Here is a 20,930-nt window from a genome sequence, read left to right as displayed (position 1 = left end):
CACCACATCCCCAGTTCCAATCCATCTCGACTCCAGTTCCCATCCACATCGACTCGAGTTTCCATTCTCCCAGACTTCCATTGCCGTTCACCTCAGTTCCAGTTCCCATCACCGCTCCCAGTTCCCCTCCGTGCTGTTGGTTCCGCCCGCTGGGCCCGCCGAGTTCGTCACAGGTCGGCAGACGGACGCCCCAGCCCGTCACGCTCGCCGGATGCACCGTCACGGGCCGTGCTTGGTGGGGTCACGGGCCGTGACGGGCTCCCGGCAGACAGTACCGAGACCTCGGCTTCAGATCCGAAGAGACGCTAAGACCCAACTTCGGCTCCGAGCTGTTGGTATTCGAGCTGGCCGTGGCACGGCGTGGCAGCCATCAGCGCTGGTTTTGTATGCTGTGATCGCGGATTTATCAGCTACCAGGGCCTGGCTTATCACGGCTTCAGAAAGCTTCTTCACAATTCTGAAGGCTAGATAAGTTTATCCTTGAAGCACATTGGCGAACAGGTTTGAGCAATCTGCAAGTTTGCACAATTCAGGGTAAAAAAAAAAACATGCTGAAAAAAGCGCTCCACTGTGGCCGAAACAAGTCGTGTCACATTAGTTCCCCGCCCTGTCGTGAGATGCTCCAGCGGCGCAGTGTTGGCTCTGGCCGTTCTCCGAAGTCGTGAAGACCCAGTGACCGGCGGACGACACACCCGTCCAGTGCGGCCTGTCGTCCCAGTATCGATCTGCTCGTTAGGCCGAGTTAGCCGAGTCGCAGCCGACTGGTGCGGCCCGCCGGACCACTGTTCGAGCGGGTCAGCGGTCCGGGGCACGAGTTTGAGTTTCAAAGTGGGTATGGGATGGCTCAGGACGACTGGGTGGATGGAAAAATGTTCCCGATAGGGCGGTAAACAGTGACACTGGTGAGGGTGGGTGACGTCGACTACAAAGCATAGTGCTGCATGTGGGACCTAGTTACTTGCACACAACCGAAAATTAGGCAGATGGCGTGGGGAAATGACCTTACTATACGGTACAGCGAAGACAAAAGGGCAGTGTTTTCCACAAACCGGGCAGGAAAGACCTCCGTTGGACACGTGCCGCAAACATGCGAAGGACACACAAGGCTGAGAGTGTGAGCCTGGGCGTGTTGAGAGAACCAGTGGGTGACGAGTTTTCGTACCTGACACAGTCGCCGGACCTGAGCGCGCAGCTTCTGCTTTTCGGCCTCCACTCCCTGCAGATGAGACGCCAGAGCCATCATCACCTGTAACAAGGAAACACGGAATCAGCATTTGCAACAGGGGCACCTGGCATCATCATCACAAAGAAAAACCGGTGTCGTCAAAGGCAGCAGGGCAACAGGAACAGCTAAACCGTCAGTCGGACTTATTCCCCTCCACAGGCGTCCCACCATGGTCCAGAGACTCATCATTCAATGAACTCTTCCGCTCTCTCAAGCGGCGGCTCGATGCTTCGATAACTCACGAGCAGCCCGCATGTGGGTACGCACATCCCTGATCTCCCCACTACACTGCCGCGAAAGATCATGAACGGTAAGGGACCGGGTAGCGCGCGGCAGTATAGCATGAAATAACACATCGCTTCACCATAGGAAATTTGACCAAAACAAGGCGCACCCTTGTCAGCTAAACAAACTGATGAGCACGTTACGGTAAGCTGCCCTGGCGAGGAGAGCTAACTGACCAAATCAACGTCGAGTCTCAGTTTACCCTCGGGATCCAGCTTCATCCCACAAACAATAGGTAATAATAATAAGAATAGTTGCCATTTCCCCATTGCTCCCATTCCATGCGTGGCCAATACTCTCGTATCACGCACAGCAAGATCTGCGCTGCGACTCCATATTGTCCGAAGCATCAAAAGTCACGGTTACTGACAGGGAAGTTAATCACACTTCCATCCACAGTTCAGTATCGACACATCATGCGCCTCGGTCCAGGAGCAGAGGAGCCGTCACGCAACCCGTAATGAGAGTCACGCTCTGGATCTCGGTCAACGGACGCTCCAGCGCCGCATGGAGTGGTAAGAATTCATGCGATTCACGCCAGCCAGCTAGAATCCTCTACTGCAATGGCTTTAAAAGCTGACTCGAGTCGCAAGAAAGATGTAGATACAAAAAAGGCAATTATAATCAATCCCACATAATTCACATAGCTGTAGCTTGTGAAGCTAAAAAGGAAAACGCTTCAGCTTTGTCAGGACTGATCCTCCTTCTCTGACTTCTGATGCGGCCTCTCCGTCTCCTTCTCCCCGTCCCATACACTCACACTCCCTCCATCTCTGCCCGTTTCCGTCCCTTGGCGACCGGCTGACGCGGCCCAGACCGCACCCATCCCACCACAGACAGTTGGTCGCAGCTCCTCGCGGGAGACGGCCGGACAGTTTTTGTGACCGTGTTTGTCCGCCGACAGTCACGCCGTTCGTTCCTGGCCCGCCTTGGACGGCTGGCTGTTCGCTAGACCGACCATAACAGCTGGGGTAGGGGACGATGGAAAGTTATCGCTCTGGATGAGATTGAGCAATCAAAACACCAATCAGCATTATTGACTGACTTTTTTACGCGCTTGAACGACATTATTCTCAAACAGAATATGCAGTTTCCTTCAACCAGCTCGACCGATCAGATTGACTGACAGTACAGTGCAATATAGTAAATCCAGAGTGCCTCAGGCCAACGGCCATCCTGTCAAGCGCCGAGGACTCCCGATCCCCCCCCCCCCCATCTGCCACTCCCTCGCGGCGCTGCCCATCTGTCGTCCATTCCCGTTCTGCGGGCGGGTCACTACGTCACTCCCCGCCGGGCCGGGTCATCCCATCACCGCCGTCATACGTCCACCCCCCGACGGACGGCCGCACAGCTCATCCAATCTAGGCGCGGCGAGCAGACAGCCTCCCCCGCGGGATACCACCGCCGCCAGCCGCCGCGCCGCAGAGGCGCGTTAGTGCCGGGGCGAGCTGCGGCGGATCAACGGCAGAGGGATTGCAGAGGGACTGCAGCATGACCGGTCTGCGGGGCGGCAGGGATACACCCAGCGGCAGGCACCGGCCAGTCGGACAGGGAATAGTTCACAGTGACCGCCGCCCCGGGTCCATCACGGTACAATGGGTGCGGTCGGCGCCGGCGGACAATCGTGGCGCAGTGCGCTGCCGATCGCCGCCATTGGAAGGCGATAAAGGGGGCCATAATGAACGGACGGCAGATGCAGTCTACTCTGAGTGCCAGCAGAGAGGGGCGATAATGGGCGATTGAGGAAACCAGCCAGAAAAAAGTGAGGGAACAGAACAAAACCCGCAGTAGAGTAGCGGATAGTGCAGGGATGCTATGCCAGGCTTCTGGTTCGCTGAAAACACCCTTACGTGACCTAGGATTCTACAACAAGCGTGGCATCAACCATGGTTCATGGAAGCATAAATTACGCCTGTTCTCGTACTCGTAGCACGAACATGGCCATCGATAGCCCTTCATTATCGCAACAAATTCTCCAGTCATACATCACGGCCGGGGCATTTGCAGGTCCGACGAACAATGACTAATGCTCAGCTCATAACTTTGCATTAACTAATTTATCATGGAGATTAGCACGGCAGCTCGCACCATGATTAATCGCTTGGGCAAAATATAAAATTATCTACTTTCATTGCTTTAGATACCGCCTTGAAACTTTGACATTTTCGTTTAACTCTGTAGCAGAATCTGCCGGAATATTCAAAAAAAAACCTGCGGTCCGCCCATATCCCCCTCCCTCCTTCCCGTCAGCTCTGCCCCGACCCTCCGACCCCGTCCGACCTCCGTCCGCCACCTGGGGACAGCGCTCTGTCGTGTTTGTTCGTCGGATAACCGAGCTCGCTCGGCACACAGTCCAGCGCCGCCGGAGGCAGAGACCGCCACAGGCTCGGCACAGCAGAGAGGAGAGAGCGACCCAGTGGGACAGAGCGGGAGAGGACAGCTGAGTGCCGTCCGGCGGATCCGTCTGACGCGCGCCACGGGTGGCAGACCGGATACATTCCGGGAGGCAGAGAGGATACCCAGGAAGTGCCACTATACTACCACGGATACATGGATAGGAAGGGACAGAAATTACGGTTAAAGACAGAAGTCAGGAACAGTGAGCAGAAATCAGAGAAAAGCAGTGCATAAAGCAAGACCAACCAGCTATAAGTAGCTACAATAACGCTTATTAGATATAAACAGAAATTTATCATCTTCACCAACGAAAGCAACGCAGTGCTCAGTCTACAAAATCCACAGTCCCGCCCGTATTCTTGCTGAGAACCGCAAATATCCATCTCGCGGTGTCGGCATCCCCTGCAGCGGCGGCAGACCGCGGTTCCGTCCGAGGGTCTGTCTATTTCGGGCGGGGCGGGGGAAGCGTGTCGACCCTGCCGTTCGGCCGGCCGACAGAAGACGCATGTGACGCACTCACGCGTCAGCCAGCCGGACGGACCGGGACTGGGGACAGCAGGACCGAGCACCACTTTCGGAACAGAGCGAGCGTACATTTTGATCGTGCTCCTTTGAGCTTACATTTTTTTCTCGAAAATTCAGCTCCTCTGAGTGTTCTCAAAGCTTGGCAATGATGCGACTATGACAGCTGGTCTAGCTGCTATAGAGACGAGAAAAAATAACTACACGGAACCAAAAGCAGGCAATAGCCACCGGACAGCCTCTGCCTGCTCCAGACTGGCAGTAAAGCTCATATTTCACCGCTCTGCACCACCTCCGGGTGTGCTGAACAAACAAATCCGCTGCCCACGCCGAAAAATGACCACCAAATACGTCGGCCGTCGCAACAGTTCCAGCCGCCGCCCACCCACACTTCATCACGCCACGACTGACATCTGGCGGGAGAAAGTAGAACTACCCGCCCACCTGACCAGCGCAATCGACCAAAACAGCCCCAACAAACGACACAGTGCCAGATTTAGTGCGCCCTCAAACGCGACCGTCGGACTTTTGTGGGTTCAAGCTGCCACATATTGCTGAGGGATGACCACCAAAGGCTTCATCACGGGGGCCGAGCTGACCTACGGCTGTCCGTTGACGCCATCACGGGGAGCAGCTGGCCGCGACTAGCCACCAGTCACGCAGTGGCCTCACGCCGAGCCGGGGCTGACTGGCGGCTCCGGAAAACTCGACAATCACTTCAGTCGGGACGTAGGCTTTAACGGTGCAGCTAATACCAGCAACTGTTCAGCGCTGATTTCATGGGGCCAAATACTGGGGTAGGCTATCATACTTTGGGTGCAGGAGCTCTCAGCATGACAGCAGTCAAAAGGACTAAACACTGACGCAACGCATCGAGCTGACGCCAATACGTTGATGACATAATTAGCCTTCCCACGCTCGCATAAATTCTAAACTTCCAAAATAAGAGGTTATACAACTCTGCAATGGGCAGAACCCAGCCCACATTAAATACCAAAGCCTTCACACAGTCCAGCATACAGCTGACACAAACTGAACGTGATTATAGGCAACTGTGTGTCATAAGTAATTCCGACCCACTTTCCCAACACTTAATTAGTGCCCAAAGTATTAAATTCACGCCACTGCGCCCAATTGGCTCATCCGGGCCTCCACAGTCCAACGTTTCCATCTTTCAGGCTGAAGTCAGCGCTCACCTTTACCCTCGCCAAGACCTAGCACCAAACCAAGCGCAACCCCTACCTGTAATCCGCCCCAAATCAAGCCCCAAAGCATCACATGATGTATCCCAGCTGCCTTACAGAGCACTCACCCTCATCACTCCTCGAGGACGCCTGGCCCCGCACTCCCACTCATCACTCCTCGCGCACCCCTCGAGCACTCACACTCATCACTCTTCGCGCACTCCTCTGGCACTCACCTGTGCCTCGCCGAGTCCCAGCTCAATGGTGTCCAGGCTCTTCTGGATGAGCCCGGCCTTCTCCTCGACGAGCTCGGAGCGCTCCTCGGTGGCCTTCATCGAGCCCACCAGGCCGTTCAGGATGGAGTTGTGGTCATTCCGCAGCGCCTCCAGGCCTGGCGGGGGACGGGGGCAATGGTCAGAAGGGTGGCTACTGGCCAGCAGGGGAGGTGGGCAGGGTTAGTCAGAACGGGCAGACAGTGCGTGAATGTGTGGTCAGCGGGTAGGTCGATAGGGTGGCCTGTTCGATAGGGAGGACTGGTCGTCAGGGCGAGCGCAGTGGTCTGGAGGGCCGGACGGTGTGGGCTGTGTGGGTGGGACTGGAGATCAGCACAGACATGCCATAGACACAAACAGCATACCAGCGCTGAGTACGAATGGCAGTGATCAAAGTAATAATTAAACATGCATTAGCAGCCTAATCGGTCGTCACAGTTTGTATTTCAGTGATCAAACTCCATCCACGTCACACAGCAGTATGGTCAGAGAAAGGAGTGGCGAAACGAGCCCAGACGTTGACCGGGCTGGCGGCGGCACGGTGATTACGGCAGCCCTCAGATCGTGACACTGTCCATATTGGAGCGGCGTTGAGTTACCGAGCCCGCTCTGGGCTCGGCGCTGAGTTACCGAGTTCGCTCTGGGCTCGGCGCTGAGTTACCGAGCTCGCTCTGGTCTCGGCGCTGAGTTACGGGTTCGCTCTGGGTTCAAACGACGTTGTCACAAGACCGTAATAGCGTTACTGACATGGTGTGGTCGAGTCAGGTCGCAGGGGTGATACAGTATCAAATATAAAAACAAAAGCGTATGACGCCACCAAGCATGCAAGTTAAGTAATTTTGTATTGAGACAGGTCTAAAAATAAGGGAACAAAATGTTGTATCTGATATAAAAAGAGGCATGCCGCTCAATTATCGACTGTAGAGCAACAGCTGATAGCTATGCTGAGCGATGACAACTCAAGACACTCGAAGCATCACACCTACCGCAAAATATTGCAAAGTAACATCTGGCAACACAATTTCCTACGTCACATCTCATCACATCCCAGCCAGCGCCATTGGGTCATGACTTCAGCACAGCCTTCGCCACCAAACCGCATCCAATCTGCCTGCCAGGATCCCGGCCAATCATGGAGATCTGCATAAAACACGCCTGTGGAATCTGTTCCCACCGCCCGAATTGGCTGGTCTGTCCCAGTCCGCTCCTATGTCACTCCATGTCTCGGATAATAAGATGAGGTTAGGTTTGTCCCTAGGCCCGGCACAAAGCTCGGCAAGATGCGGCGCTTCATTCACCAGTTCACGCCGGGCCGTGACGGGGCTGCCAGCGCAGTCCCGGCCGTGATTCAACAAACACATCACACACGTAGCTGTCCAGCCGGCCAACATAAGCACGGGAACCTGCTGGTGACGTCAGCCGGGGCAGACGACCGCCGGACACTGCACTGGGGGTGCAGGGACGGAGGTGGCAGCAGACGACCGCCGGACACTGCGCTGGGGGGTGCCGGGACGGGGCAGACGACCGCCGGACACTGCACTGGGGTGCCGGGACGGAGGTGGCAGCAGACGACCGCCGGACACTGCACTGGGGTGCCGAGACGGAGGTGGCAGCAGACCACCGCCGGACACTGCACTGGGAGTGCGGGGACGGGACAGACGACCGCCGGACACTGCACTGGGGGTACTGGGACGAGGCAGACGCAGCGGCCAGTCGACCGGTCAGGGTGGTGGGGATTGTAGGATTTGGCTTCGGAGCCCGGGGGATGGTGGCAAGACAGTGATAGAAAGAAAGAGAAAGAGAAAGAGAGAGAGAGAGAGAGAGAGAGAGAGGGGGGAAGAGAGAGAGAGGGGAGAGAGAGAGAGAGAGAGAGAGAGAGAGAGAGAGAGAGAGAGAGGGGAGAGATGTGAAGCCCCCTTATTCTACAATCCACACGGGGATCACAACTCTTCATTCCTCGGCCCCAGCTCACCCGACGGCAAGAAATAGCGAGCACTGCCCATAACTCCGCCCACATCGGCTAACTTCCACCGCCATCACCTCCCCGCCGAGCCTCCATCCACCTGGTCACCGCAGGTAACTGCTCCCAGCGGCCCCGGTGGCCACGACCCAACCCGGGCACGACGCGTGTTTACGAGCATGGCGGCGGGCCGTTAGCGATTTGTGGTCGACCGGCAGGGTACCGACAGCCGCGCGGGGAGAGGGGAGGGGAGGTAGAGTAATGAGGTTAGCGAGATCCACCACCTGTGACCCCGGCGAGGTAAGGTGGCCTGCCAGCGAGAACAACATTGTCCATGTCCACATGGTTAAGTAGCCCGACCGGTAGGAGTGGGGAGTCGGTCCACTTACCCTGGATGACCGTCTTCGTATTGGTCATGATCTCGTCTTGCGACTGTGCCGTCATCTTGCCTATTGACTCTATCTTCTTTCTGGAAAGGAAAGAGAACGACCAGTCAGTCTCCTGGCGTCACAGTTTGCAAACACACTCCACTGACGTAACAGATTTCACAAACAGTCTCAAGTATCACCACAAGCTGACAAACACAATCCAGTCACAGCACACAGCGATACTTGGTGGTCCGCACGATAATAAGGACCGAGTATCGGTTACCAAAGCGAGCCAGTGTTGTTCCAAGGTACTGAAACCGATACCCTTTGGCAATTATCGTTGCAGGCAGGTGGGGATCGATCAGCTATCCGAAAACCCATTCAAGAATAATGCAAACCGATGTGATTTTGATCAGTTCATCGCGGTCAATAACGCCTTTAGTACCAAACTGCATGTTTTTTGCTGGCTGTTTAGGTAATCAAAGAGAAAATTCAAAGCAAGTAGCCAAACACGACTCAGCAGCAGAGTGAAGCCTGCTGTCTTACGGTGACGATGAGACCCTCATCGTCACGTACCAACCAAGAATGGTACCAACCATGATCTCAATACGGCCCACCATCGTAACAACCAAGATTGTACCAACCAGGGTCATCGCATCACGAAACCATCCAGAGGCACTGTCCTCGGCCACTCCACCCGTGCCGCGCGGCACAGCCTACTTTCAGGCGCACACCGCCAGCGCCATCTACCTATCGGCAAAACTCGAAAACCCAGGCAGCTGCTCGCGACGCCCTCCATTATTTCAACTCTGGCCTTTGACTCCGGTATACAGAGGTCTTTGCTCTCACATGTCTGGCTATAGGTCAAGACTCCGTTTCATGAGCGTCCAAGGTCGTTCAAATAATAACTTGATCATACAACTGCAGCCAACATCCAGCACCCAACACTCAAGATAAAAGCATGACCCTGACGCCTCCAAAGCCCGAGTCTCGTTTCGGCAGTGCGCGCACTCGCACTAAACTCTCGCCAACTGCCGTCCAGACGCGGTTACGGCAGCTGGTGGCGGCGGCCGTGGGTGCCGGCCCTGCAGGGCCGTCGGACTGAGCCGAGGCCATCGGTGGCGGTCCACGTCAGCGGTGACGTCACCAGGACAGCCAGCCGCTCCCGCAATGGCTGAGTCACCGTCCAGCCGACCGGCGGCGTCACAGTCCAGCCGCGCCGGCTGACGGCGGGCTCCAGCCGGGTATATTGGCTAGACCGGCAAGGCCCTCCGCCACTTCGCAGAGCGTGGGCTTGGACACTGCGGTGTGTGGATGAGGGGTGGAGACACACGATTCAAGAACAAAACAAAGAGTTCATGAGTTCATTAGCTTATCGTAGATGTTCAAATGACCAAGGGAAAATATTAAACTAATTATGAATGCCATGAGACATCTAGGTCGAAATATCAATAAATCAATGACCATGGCCACTTTTAGACAAGCGAATCAATCGGTTGAAGTGGCACGCTCCCGATCTGCGCCTCCCATGGTCCGAGAATGGAGCGTTATATAAGCCGTGGCCATATCTGCCGCCGGTCTATCAATTGGTCCGCCGAGACTACTCCGAGCTCCGCTGGCGGTGTCCTCGTCAATCACAGATCGGCTGAGATCAGGGCGTCACTGTTGGATCGCTGGTGGCGGAGCGTAGCCGCGAAGGGCCAACGGGATCGGTCAGCTCCGCGGGTAGGCACTGGGCTGAGAACTGGTCAATGATTGTGGCGGAAGAGTTTAACCGTTACATCAGACCTGTTCGGAGAATGGAAGTTCAACTTGTGCGAGAACTGTTCAACTATGTAAGGCATTACTTTTCTCAGTAGCCGTTGCAAACTATAATTGGTGGACGGTGGTATCGATGAATGGAATAGTGAATGAATGGATGCAGATATGAATGAAGGATATTTATTGAAGATATGGATGCACGAATGTAGATGAGTTGTCGGAAGACGAGTCTAGCGAAAGGTAAGGTGAAAGTCACGGCAAAAGACAAACAGGTTCACATCAGACCAATGTCCTCGAGAGATGAGCTTCATATGTATATCATTCAATATCTGCCGCTTGACCATCCACCGGGTTACCTATCAAAAACATCACTCACAAAACTTCCCCAACGCTAACACTGCTCCCGTGTTGGCTCACAACTCTCAATCGTGACTCGAAACCAGTCAGACCACAGCGTCACAAACTGACTCATGAGTCTAGCCACCCCTTCCTTCCCACCCCTGCACGTGGCAGCTCCTCCAGCAGCGCCGCCAGCGCCAGCCTCTGTCCACCGCTGAGCAGCACGACTGCCCCTCCAACCATCCCAGACGCGCCATAAACAAACGAGCCACGGCCAGCACAGCCGGAGAAGGCCGGCGTCCGGCCACGTCACCGAACCGTAAATACTCGGCGGTCAGACGGGCAGAGGCGTGTCTCTACCAGCAGAGCACTGTTGTAGAGACGGTATGGCAGCCCACGCTGTCAGGGGGTACGATGGTCGGTTCATGAATGGACGAGACTGTACCATCATGGGAAGTGTCATAGCCGGCCGGGGCCGGAAGGAACCGTGAGCGGCCTATTCAAGACAAAGGCCGGTGACACGGCCACACAACCTCCCACCGAGACCCAGCCGTTCGGCGGCACGACCGCAACACAAGAAGCCGCCTCTGACCGGTCAAATTATTCCCGGTCACGTTCGCGCCGGCCGGTCCGTTTAACACGCCGACCGGTCGGCGGCGGCGCCGGCGGATATTGCAGACCTCCAACGGTGAAATACCCCCGAGGCCACTCCGCTAGAGAGTTTCCGCAACATCAACGACAGAAGGTATGGGAACGACCCCAAACACCCCAATCCACTCCGCCTGACCTCGCCATGAGGCACATACGAGTACCTGCAGCGAGAGGCCATGACCGACCCGACACTCATTTGTGCCGCTATATTTCCCCTTCCGACCACCAGAAATCCTCCAATCATTCTCTGCCGACAACCAGGTCACCTCATTTCCCGACCTGACTTCACACTTCGCCGGGAGATCTCCCGAAATCCGTCAATCAGCAGGCCTTTGAGCGCTGCTCCGGCGTTTCTAAGGCAGCCTGAAGCACCGCTTTTCACAGCGCGGAACCGGCTAAAGGCACAGCGAGCGGGCACGTCTCGGCCGAATGGAACTCCACCAACGGGTAATTCCAGGCTGAAAATGGCAGCAGCCTCTGCCAGCGGCGGACCGCAGGCACTGCGTATGGTAAGACGGACGAGTGAGAGGAAGTACGCATAGAAATAGGCACTGCGGGAAATTTGATGGAGGGAGTAATGGCAGCATTCCGAGCAAAACAGCTCGATGTAATACAAACAGAGATAACTGAATTGTCGCGTAAACGACCTCACAATCGACGCGCCCGGAGACCAAAATGAATACATTACCAGAATTGTTGACAAGCATCGCTAGTTTCTATTAAGAGAACGAGAGCACATAAGTAAAGGCGCTATTTAAAATGTCTCCCTACAAACAACAAGCTAGCAAAAGGCTACAGCACTCAGCCAAATACATCGCTGTCTGATTAACCCTGCCTAAGACCACAGAGACACCAGCCCGTCAACTGGGGAGGGCAGTCTGAGTCCCGGGAAAGAGACGGTTGTCACGGGCGAGCACGAATCGTGCCCAGACTGACAGTGGGCGCCTGTCACAAAATGACAGTATAAAGCCGATGTTCAGAGGTTATTTAGTTAAAAGGCACTAGAAAAGATATAAAGCCAGACACGATGGAAACGAACCGAGTTACTGCGACAGTCGGGCCAAATGGAATTACTGTCTGGTGATTGGCGCGAAATGGTGTCGAGCTGAAACACTAACGTAACGGTCAATATAATTTTTAGAGCTGAAATCCAAAAAGTATACTATTTTTAAGCATACCCTTACATACACCGCATGTCAGACTCTGGGTATGGGGCCTAGACGGCTGTAAAACCCCACTTCCTGACTCATACCCAAACAGTACGTCCTGAGGACAACCCCCGCTCTGCAGCGCAAACCCGTAGTGCTCCAGGCCGCACAAGGCCACCGAGCGGGCCGCTGGCCGCCACCTGACACCGGCCTGCTCCCAAACATGGGCTGCGCTGGCTGCCCACGCGCTGCAGAGCGCCGCTCTCTCGGCAACGGACCAGACACCTCCCGCAGCGGTCGAGGTAGGAGCGCCGTCACTGGCTGAGGTAGAGCAGCACGGCACTGACCGATCACTCTGAAGTTTAGGGCATTGGGAATGGACTGGGTCTTCAAAGGCCGCCGTCCAAATGTACTGGCTGTCTGTCCATGCCCAATGCTCTGTGGCATGTAACAGCTACTTCCATCTCTACTGGGAATCATGACCAGACGGGTCGGCACATCAGTCCACCGCTGTCGGAAAACGGACCGGAAAACCGCGACACACCGACCGTGTCTGGTCGACCGAGCGGTCGCCGGCGACTCAGCAGCACCGTCAAATGCTCAGACCCGAGGTAGATATCCTGTCTCGCCAACCGAGATCTAGTACAACAAAGTGCTTTAATGCAAGCCGCGCTGCGGCGCTCAACGGAGCTGCACTGACAAGAGGATAGCTGCCGAAACTCTGACGGCGAGCTGCCGAAGCTCTGTCGGCGAGCTGTGATTGCTGTGCTCTACCAAGGCTCCTTCACCCCGCGCGATACCGGCGGATACAGGCAAATGGACCAGAGATCGATGGCCGGCGTCGGGCAACGTAAATTACCCGATAATCACAGACAAAGTGCATAATCAATAACGCGATAACGATGACCTGCGATTACACAAGGCTCTCCTATGAGTGTAGTCAGCATTCTTGAAAATTTCATTTCTAGCAAACCCGATCCATTTGTCAAACATTTTTTTTTTGCCCTTTCATAAAACTTACAATCACTCTTCCCTGGATTTTGATCGGCCAGCCAGCCTTGGCCGCCCCATAACTGTCCCAGACCACCACGTAACGAGCCCGGAGAATCGATGACGGTCGTTCTCCTGCGGACCACCCATCGACTTCGAGACTCTCCATCCACCTATATTGAACTACCCTGGCCTCTTTTTGTGACCGGAAAAACAAACAAGGCGCATCCGTCCATCGAAGCGGTGCGGACAAAACATGGCGGCCTTATCCAGAAAACAAACACAGCCAAGACGGCGAGGTGAGAGCGTTGGAATGGTTGGCACCACACCGATCTTCGCCCATTAGCACCGCAGTACAAAGCCGGCTGGCATCCTCTCCTCGCGGTCATTCTCATATCTAGCAGAAAGTGTCCGTTCTCAATTCTACCACAGCCGCACAGCGTGGTAGACCACGCAGTCACGCACATAACCCTTCCCGTTCCAGATAGGCGCGATGACCTACAAAGTCACATCCGTTCTCACGGCATAAGTAGTGGTGGCGAGAGCACACAAAAGCCGGGAGGAAAGAGCGTGCCACGCTCGTCGCGTCACGCACTGTTCTCCCGAGTGACAGCGTGACGCAGCCGTGACCGAGGGCGTGACACATCCATGCCCACCAGCGTTACGACCAGCTGGGACGATACCAGCCACCAGTTGGAACGAAACCAGCCACCCAGCCGGCTCGCGGATCGCACGATATGAGACACTCCATCACATCCGAGCGGCTGGGCAAAGTTACTGCGCCGATCCGCTACCGGCCTATCGCGAGTTTGAGCGAGTGACCCGGGCTGTCGCTCTAACTTACAGAGCACAGCTCCAGCACGGCCAGAACTATCAACGTGCCATCGACGAGGCATTCTGGAAAGTCATGTGGCGTGTAAAAGATAGGAGTTGCTGAACTGATCGGAAAGATACCGGACAAGTTGTTCAACAAAGAAGCTGGCGAGACGAGTTAAAATGAAACGATGTGCTTGCAAATGAAAGTCAGGAAAACTCTCTTGAAACATTCTTCCCCGGTATTCATTCTTCATCACATTATTCTGACTTCTATTCATGCATTCATCCATACTCGTTTACCAACGTCTCACTATGCCAAGTTTCCACCACGGAGCAAGTGATCACGTGGAGTTCGTATGCTAACATCAGACAGTTAGCATCCAGAATCGGCCTTCAGAGCAGCATACGGACCATCTCCGACGGTGGCAATGGGCCGGCCAGATCGCAGATAACAGTTACACCACGTAACAAGGCAGGCCGCCTTGGGAGAGCACCACTTCGGGTAGCAGCCACGCCGCAGGAGACCGGTATCCGGCGGAGAAGAGGTAGCGAGGTGGCCAGCTCGTGGTCGGCTCGTGCCGTGGGCGTGCCCTGGCCTGGTCTGATCTGAGCACTACACATATTTGAGATTCAAGCCTAGGCATGCGTGGACAGATAACTGCAGACAAAATGACGTCACCGACAGACCAAGTGTCTGCGACATCATCACCGTCACTGGCCGGGAGTCGTGAGCCGTGGCAGCAGCCCCTGACGCTGTCGCTATCCGCTCGCTCTTGGCTCCATCTCCGGTCACAGCCCCGCCCGTGGCACTCGGTCATAGCGGCACGACGCTGTCGACGCTGTCGGAGGGGGGCCAGCTGGGCCATGTCACCCGCCACCCCACCCCACCAGTGGAGGTCGCCGGGCGGAGCCACGTGGCACCGCTGCCACAGCCGGAGAACGGACGCCACGTTCGGTCACTGTCAGCCACGGTAGAAGAGTAGCCTGGCCCCGCCCCCTCCCGCACAGGCCGCAAGGTCAGCCGTCTCTAGGGGCGCTTAATCTGGGCGTTAGTCAAGATCAGCACAGAGATCGCCCCTGGGAAATTACCAGGGAAAATCACTGCGCCGGTAGGACAGAATACAGCTCGCGCAGCCCAGTCCAGCTGACGATGCTCAGCGTAGGCGGCAGATACCATCAAAATTGAAACGCCTGGAGCGTCAGGCATTGCGAGAGCTTAGATTAGCTGAATCTCCGCCATCCTTTGTAGTCGGACAGCAGCTGATGGGAGCACTAATCGAAATGCTACGAAACGTACAACACCATTCAAAGGTGGAGTGAATACCTTCATTTCACCTAAAGGAATCCCAAATCCACGCGGTTTCGCTGCTTCGCGGTATCATTTTTCTCGCAGTTATCCCTGTGGGCCTATTCTTTTCGCTGTTGCGGCCGGCCCTCTGCAGTGGTGGTCGATCAAGCTCCCCAGGGAGCAGGTGTCAGCCTGGCCGAGGTTTGATGGGGAGGATATTAAAAAAAAAAAAACAGAACTGCGATGCCACCGCTTCCAGCGCCGCGCCGCGAGCTATTGCAATCATATTTGATTTGTTTTACATTTACGATATTTTGCTGCTCCGAGCAAGATAAAATTTAAATTTAAAACGTAGAGTGGATATTGGAAATCCAATTTGGCGAGCTGAGCCAGTTTTTAGGGGCTCACTACGCACACTGTGTCTTATGTAAGTACAGCACAATAATGAAGGCGGAGCTGGTGTCAGGTGAAATGTAATAAAAATATTTAATGAAAGGAGTGCGGGAGAGAGACATACACGCACGCCGCTGCTCAATAACTCAAAGGAGGTAAAGGCATAGGCAAGGACTAAACTACGTCTCCGCTCCAGAACAGACGGTCTCACCATAGTTTTAATTCTGTACAGTTGCCCCACTGCAGTTCCTAACCATTCAGAGCTGCCGACCCAATGCTGTTCCCGCACCGTTCTCGTCTCGCCGTCACACGCATCGGGCACGTCTGCCAGCCCCGTATGGTCGGAGACCAATGGCTGAGTACCGGCATGCAATACATGGACCGTCGGCACAGGACCGAGGGCTCTGACTGTCGACGGCCGCAGGTCTAAGCAGCGCCCAGGGTACATTAGAGCCGAGATGAATCAGCTGCATAGCGGTGCCTAACTGAATGGCGGTCGCTGCTAGCATGTCGACTTTGTGACCTTTTAGGGCCCGGCAGAATACCTATGCCATCTCAATGAACCTTCATTATGAAAAATCGAATTAGAAACCATCCCGGTGTCAGGTGTGCCCCCGGGACTACCAGACAGCATGTCCATCCGCAGGACACCAGATTCACACTATCCCCATTCCACGGTCCACCGAGCGTGCAGGCATACATTACTAACAATATGAGGACAAAACTGAGAAGCGGGGCCGTTAGTGTCTACTGTCCTCTGTATAACAACCTCTGGACGGAGTTGAGGCCTCCAGTCGCGGCCAGGGTTACCGCCGGCTGCGGTTGACACACGCGCTGCCCGAGGCTCCATATCGCCGTTCTCGTCTCATCGTTCTCATCGAGTTCTCGTCCGCTGCAGCTGACATGCGCAGTGGTCAAGAGTCGGCGAAGGTCGAGCCGAAGGCTAGAGACAACTGAACTCTGTCCGTACTGACCAGGGTGCAAGGTGCGGGCTGCAGGGTACACGGTGCGAGAAGCGGAGCAGCCCATTGATCCCGAATAAAGAAGCAGAATCTCACGATTAAGAATCATGGCCACGGGGTCCCCCGGTGTAGGAGAGCCTATGCGAGTTCACCAGTTCTATCACTGACAGCATTTCACCCACTGGGAAGACAGAACCGAGGAAAGCGACGGAGCGGCCAGAGTTTCCGATTAACTTGATAGTGGATACCTCCCATCAGGCGTACCATACGAGTCAGTTGCTGGAAATATGATTCGAACGTTATTATGATAAGAAGTCACACAGGGGCGCGGGAACTACTTTCCGACTGGGGGGGGGGGGGGGGGCACACCATAATAGAGATCAACCTAGGGTACCCCCAAATCTTGTTTTCTCACCGGTTTTAGGCCACTTATTTTTCACCCCTCGGCTTTTTCAACAACAAAAGAAAACATTTGCAAAAAAAGTGTGGTATTCCGTCTCAAAGCTGTGGGGGCACCGCCCCCACGGCCCCAGAGTTGGGGGGGCAAGCTGCCCCCACTGCCCCCCCGGCTCCCGCGCCTATGAAGTCACATGCTGATTGCACATAACTTGGAGGTCGGTAAGGTTAGGATGATAATGTAAGAAACATGAACTGGAAAAACAAATTACTGTCTCTCTAACGCTGATCAAAAAGCTCAGCATCTTTATTTTTCAACGACACCAGACAGCAGCGGCGTAACTCCGCTATGATCGCCGCCAAAACACCTCTATCGACTCTCTCCACTCTCTGACAAACTACCAAAACTTTTCCGATTCAATTCCGTTCCAGAAGTTTGCCGCCCGGAGCGTGTTTTCGACCGGACCCGCCGGATAAACGGCGCAGGCTCCAACTGTCGCGGCACTATTGCACCGAGTCAGCGATACGTGAGCTCTAAATCAGAAATCGGATGTGCTGAGAGTGCCGTTTTCAACTGCAGCGTAATTTTTCTGGTGTTTGTACTTCATTGGTATGCAGTACGAGTCTGGTGTCGTTCCGTGAATCTCTACTTCAAAACGTTACTGGCAAATGGAGCACATTTACACTAAAAAGATTTTGTGTTAAGATCAAATGGAATAAGGCTAATTGAGGTGGCGTCGATTAACTTAAAAATAATCAGCCTAAAAGGTTTCAAACACAGAGCTGAGCGAAATCCTTGCGCCAGACCCTAAGGATTTAACTTTATGAACAGCGCCCAGGTCGGTGCAATTACTCCCGCTGGGACGGAGCGGAGGTGGAGCCAGGGCAATCCGTCCGTAATGAAGAGTCATCCCACGCTCGGCGCCGGCGTCCTCAGGGGTGGTGTGACTCCACAGGTACCCGCCCGACCTTTATTGGATCAGACACCGCCCAGCGGTCAACTCCTGGGAGACAATCACCACCGGGTCCGAGAATCCACCCACCGAGGCCTGAACCCAGCGGGATATCCTCTCTGGGCGTCACACAAAAACCGGCGCCTCTCTGGACACCAGCGCTCATGAAAGTCAACCACGACCGATCATCATCCTACCGCCATCTGTCAGCCGTCCACAGCCGAAGCCCGTTCCGAGTTGAGCTAGAAACAGAACCAATGCTCAATTCCACCAATCCTCAGCGCGAAAGTACGGCCACTTCCTCCGTAATTCTCTCCATCAGAGCTCGCTCAGGGCAGACGGACCACTCTACCGGCAGTCTATGTGCCTCTCTCCGCCGATAATGAACCATTCTGAGCGCTAATCAATGCGATAGTACGCGGCAGCAGTGTGCGCCACTGCCGGCACTGATCAATGACGCCACAGGGCGGCACGCAGCGGCGGGCTGCCGGCGGACCGACGGACCGACGGGCGACGTCGGGGTGACTATCGATCGACAGAGGCGCCGAGGCGCCGCCCGTCGGTCCCCCGCCCGGCCGGCGCCGACCCGCCGCAGCCGACGGCACTATTTGACAATGCGCTGAGGATATACGTCGGGACAGGCAGGATGACACTGGGCGTGACAGGCGTCGAGGGTAACAAGATGATACGGAGAAACGGAGAGTGATGGTATGGTAGCCGACAATATGGGAGGAGATGCTCTTGAGGGTGCTAACCTCGGGAAGACAAGAGGTGGAAGCATGGGATCGACACAAATTAGTAACACAACGGTACTGCCAATATACCAGGAAATGGACGAAGAGAAACACAGTTAGCAAGGCTGAATAATCGTAATGAGGATAATTATGATAATGGCATCGCATCACATGAATGCAAGAGATAATTAAACACCAATAAAGAGCGACTCGTCACGGGGTTTGGAAGAATGGAATCGATCTATCGTTAAAAATGCAGGATGGAGTAGCGGAGGTGATCTACATATAAGGGCCCGAAATTACCTAGCGTGGCACCAGAACGTATACCTCACCTCGAGGCGATCTAGTAAGACCAACGGCTGACGTGAGCCGCATATTATAAGGCCTTAACCATCACAGACCAAACACGAAGCTCGCACGCCAGACCAAAGTCATCAATGACTACCATATAAGCGCCGCTGTCGGATGAGTCATCGTGACCCCGACAGCCCTCCGACTCCTGACCTCTTGCTGCTCCACAGACGCAGGACAGCGCTGACTCACCTCCACCTCGCAACTTTACAGACAGCTAGCTCAGCTAGGCTTCTGGTTCACCCCTGCACTGGCCAGCGTGGTGCCCAAGAGTCTTACAAGGATGCTCCCCATCCCCACCAGCCTAGGACTATACTACAGCGCCCGACAGCTCAGTCCCATTGAGCTACAGTGGACATCGCCGGCCCCGTCCCCACCCGATCCTTACATGCGATACTGCTCGATGGCCGACATCGTGAGCATGCTCCAGGAGATACGCTGTCCGCCCACGGCATCGTCCGCCCGGCCGCCGGCGCCGATCACCACTCCACCGACACCATGCCGCCCGCGCGCCGCCTCGCACTGCTGCGTCGCCGCCGACGGCCGCCCGTCGCCACCGACGCGGCCAGCTGGCGGCGGACGGGGCGCGGCGCACGCAGGCGCGCCGGGCCGGCCCGGACCCAGCCTGGCGACGTCCGACGGCCCCGCGAACCGCCGGCGCCCGAGCGCGGAGAGGCGCGTCGCTCTCGACGACTGCGCGGAGCGCCCACTGACGGGTGATGCAGAGCTCTGCGCGGCGCACCTGGTCACTTCAGGAGCACACTGATGATTCGCAGCACACCTGAATGACCCCGCCGGATCGGGATCGCGCCCGGGCAGCTACCACAACCGGCAGTCTCACCAGCGAGACGGACACCTCCAATGATCACCGGCTGGATGACGGCGGACGACTGGAGCCGCCAGACGCCGCCGCACTCGCCGCCCACCGGCCGCCGAGGTTCGAGCTCCGGCCAAGAGCGCGTGAGGCGCCCCCTGTGCGCTGAATACCGACCACCGGCGACGGCCCGGCTCGGCGCAGCCATCGCTGCACTGAACGCCTCCAAATACATTACACACTACACACTACAGGGCTGCCGGCTCCTGCCTCACGCGCTTTCTGCTCACGCTCTGAATCGCTTCGCCGGTGTAAGAGGGAGGCCGAGCGGACAGCGATGGCAGAACAACACAACGTTTCACAGCAGCTGCCACCCCTGGAGATGACCGTATCACAGCGAGCTCGGCTGGTAAAAACACGGTGGCTGCCAGGGGTGTCGATTTTTCAAAATGGTTGGGGGTGCTCAACCCCTGCACCGGGTGAAAGATTGCAGCTTTGCCATGGGGCACAACCGTACAAGGCAGGGCTGGTTATCCCCATAAGGTACTGATAATGCCGGGATTTCCACTAACATTTCCCAAGGGCAGAACGTTCTTCTTGAAAATCATTCTGCTCGTCCTAGTACTTGGCTACCTTATTAGGGGAAGGTGGGGTAAGACGGACCAGCTAAGGTTTGAGGTCGCATATCTTGCTACACTGCTCTCGTAATTCATATTATTTATAGTCTTAGGAATGTTCAATCCTTCCTCTGTTGATATGTGTAAAGACTAAATTTCAAATTAAAGACATCTAGGTGGTGGATGCTCTTAAAGAGGGACATGTCAAAAACTGAGACAAGAAAAAACGTGGGGTAAGACGGACCACCCAGCAGTGCCTGCTATCCGTTCATGTGTGTTACACTTCTGCTCTGTACTCTTGTAAGAAAAAATAACCAGAAAGGTAAAATAACAAAATGAGCCTTTATTCTTTACTCATGTGTGATGGAAGTGCAGCTAAAAGCTGGGAACATGTGTGTTGATTGTCGTTTGGCATGAATGCATGCTAACTGAGCACTTGCATGCATGGCTCACATGCAACAAAGATTCCTTCCTGAAAAATTAGCTTACTTAAACTTGTGTCAA

The 20,930-nt window shown here is 55.2% G+C and overlaps 1 protein-coding gene across 21 annotated transcripts in view; it reads right to left on the bottom strand.

Moving 5' to 3' along the window:
- Window positions 1-20,930, bottom strand: part of LOC122380759 (kinesin light chain-like) — a 68,052-nt gene that overhangs the window by 24,630 nt on the left and 22,492 nt on the right. For 17 of the 21 annotated variants that reach the window (XR_006256379.1, XR_006256380.1, XM_043364180.1 and 14 more), the window contains 3 exons: window positions 8,235-8,314; window positions 5,850-6,004; window positions 1,163-1,246 (listed from right to left, as the gene is read on the bottom strand). Coding sequence is in view for 19 of the 21 variants with exons in the window: in XM_043364180.1 (XP_043220115.1) it covers window positions 1,163-1,246; window positions 5,850-6,004; window positions 8,235-8,314 (319 nt within the window). In the remaining 2 variants the exon portion in view is untranslated. Of the gene's footprint in view, window positions 1-1,162; window positions 1,247-5,849; window positions 6,005-8,234; window positions 8,315-19,383; window positions 19,922-20,930 lie in introns of those variants that run through there. The other 4 variants (XM_043364185.1, XM_043364178.1, XM_043364179.1 and 1 more) reach the window with 4 other exon arrangements.

The sequence above is a fragment of the Amphibalanus amphitrite genome, unplaced genomic scaffold (genome assembly GCF_019059575.1).
Source record: "Amphibalanus amphitrite isolate SeventyFive unplaced genomic scaffold, NRLGWU_Aamphi_draft 000106F_arrow, whole genome shotgun sequence".
In the NCBI taxonomy this organism is placed as follows: Eukaryota; Metazoa; Arthropoda; class Thecostraca; order Balanomorpha; family Balanidae; genus Amphibalanus; species Amphibalanus amphitrite.
Note: the sequence above shows the minus strand (reverse complement) of the source record. Positions and strands in the feature narration are given on the sequence as shown.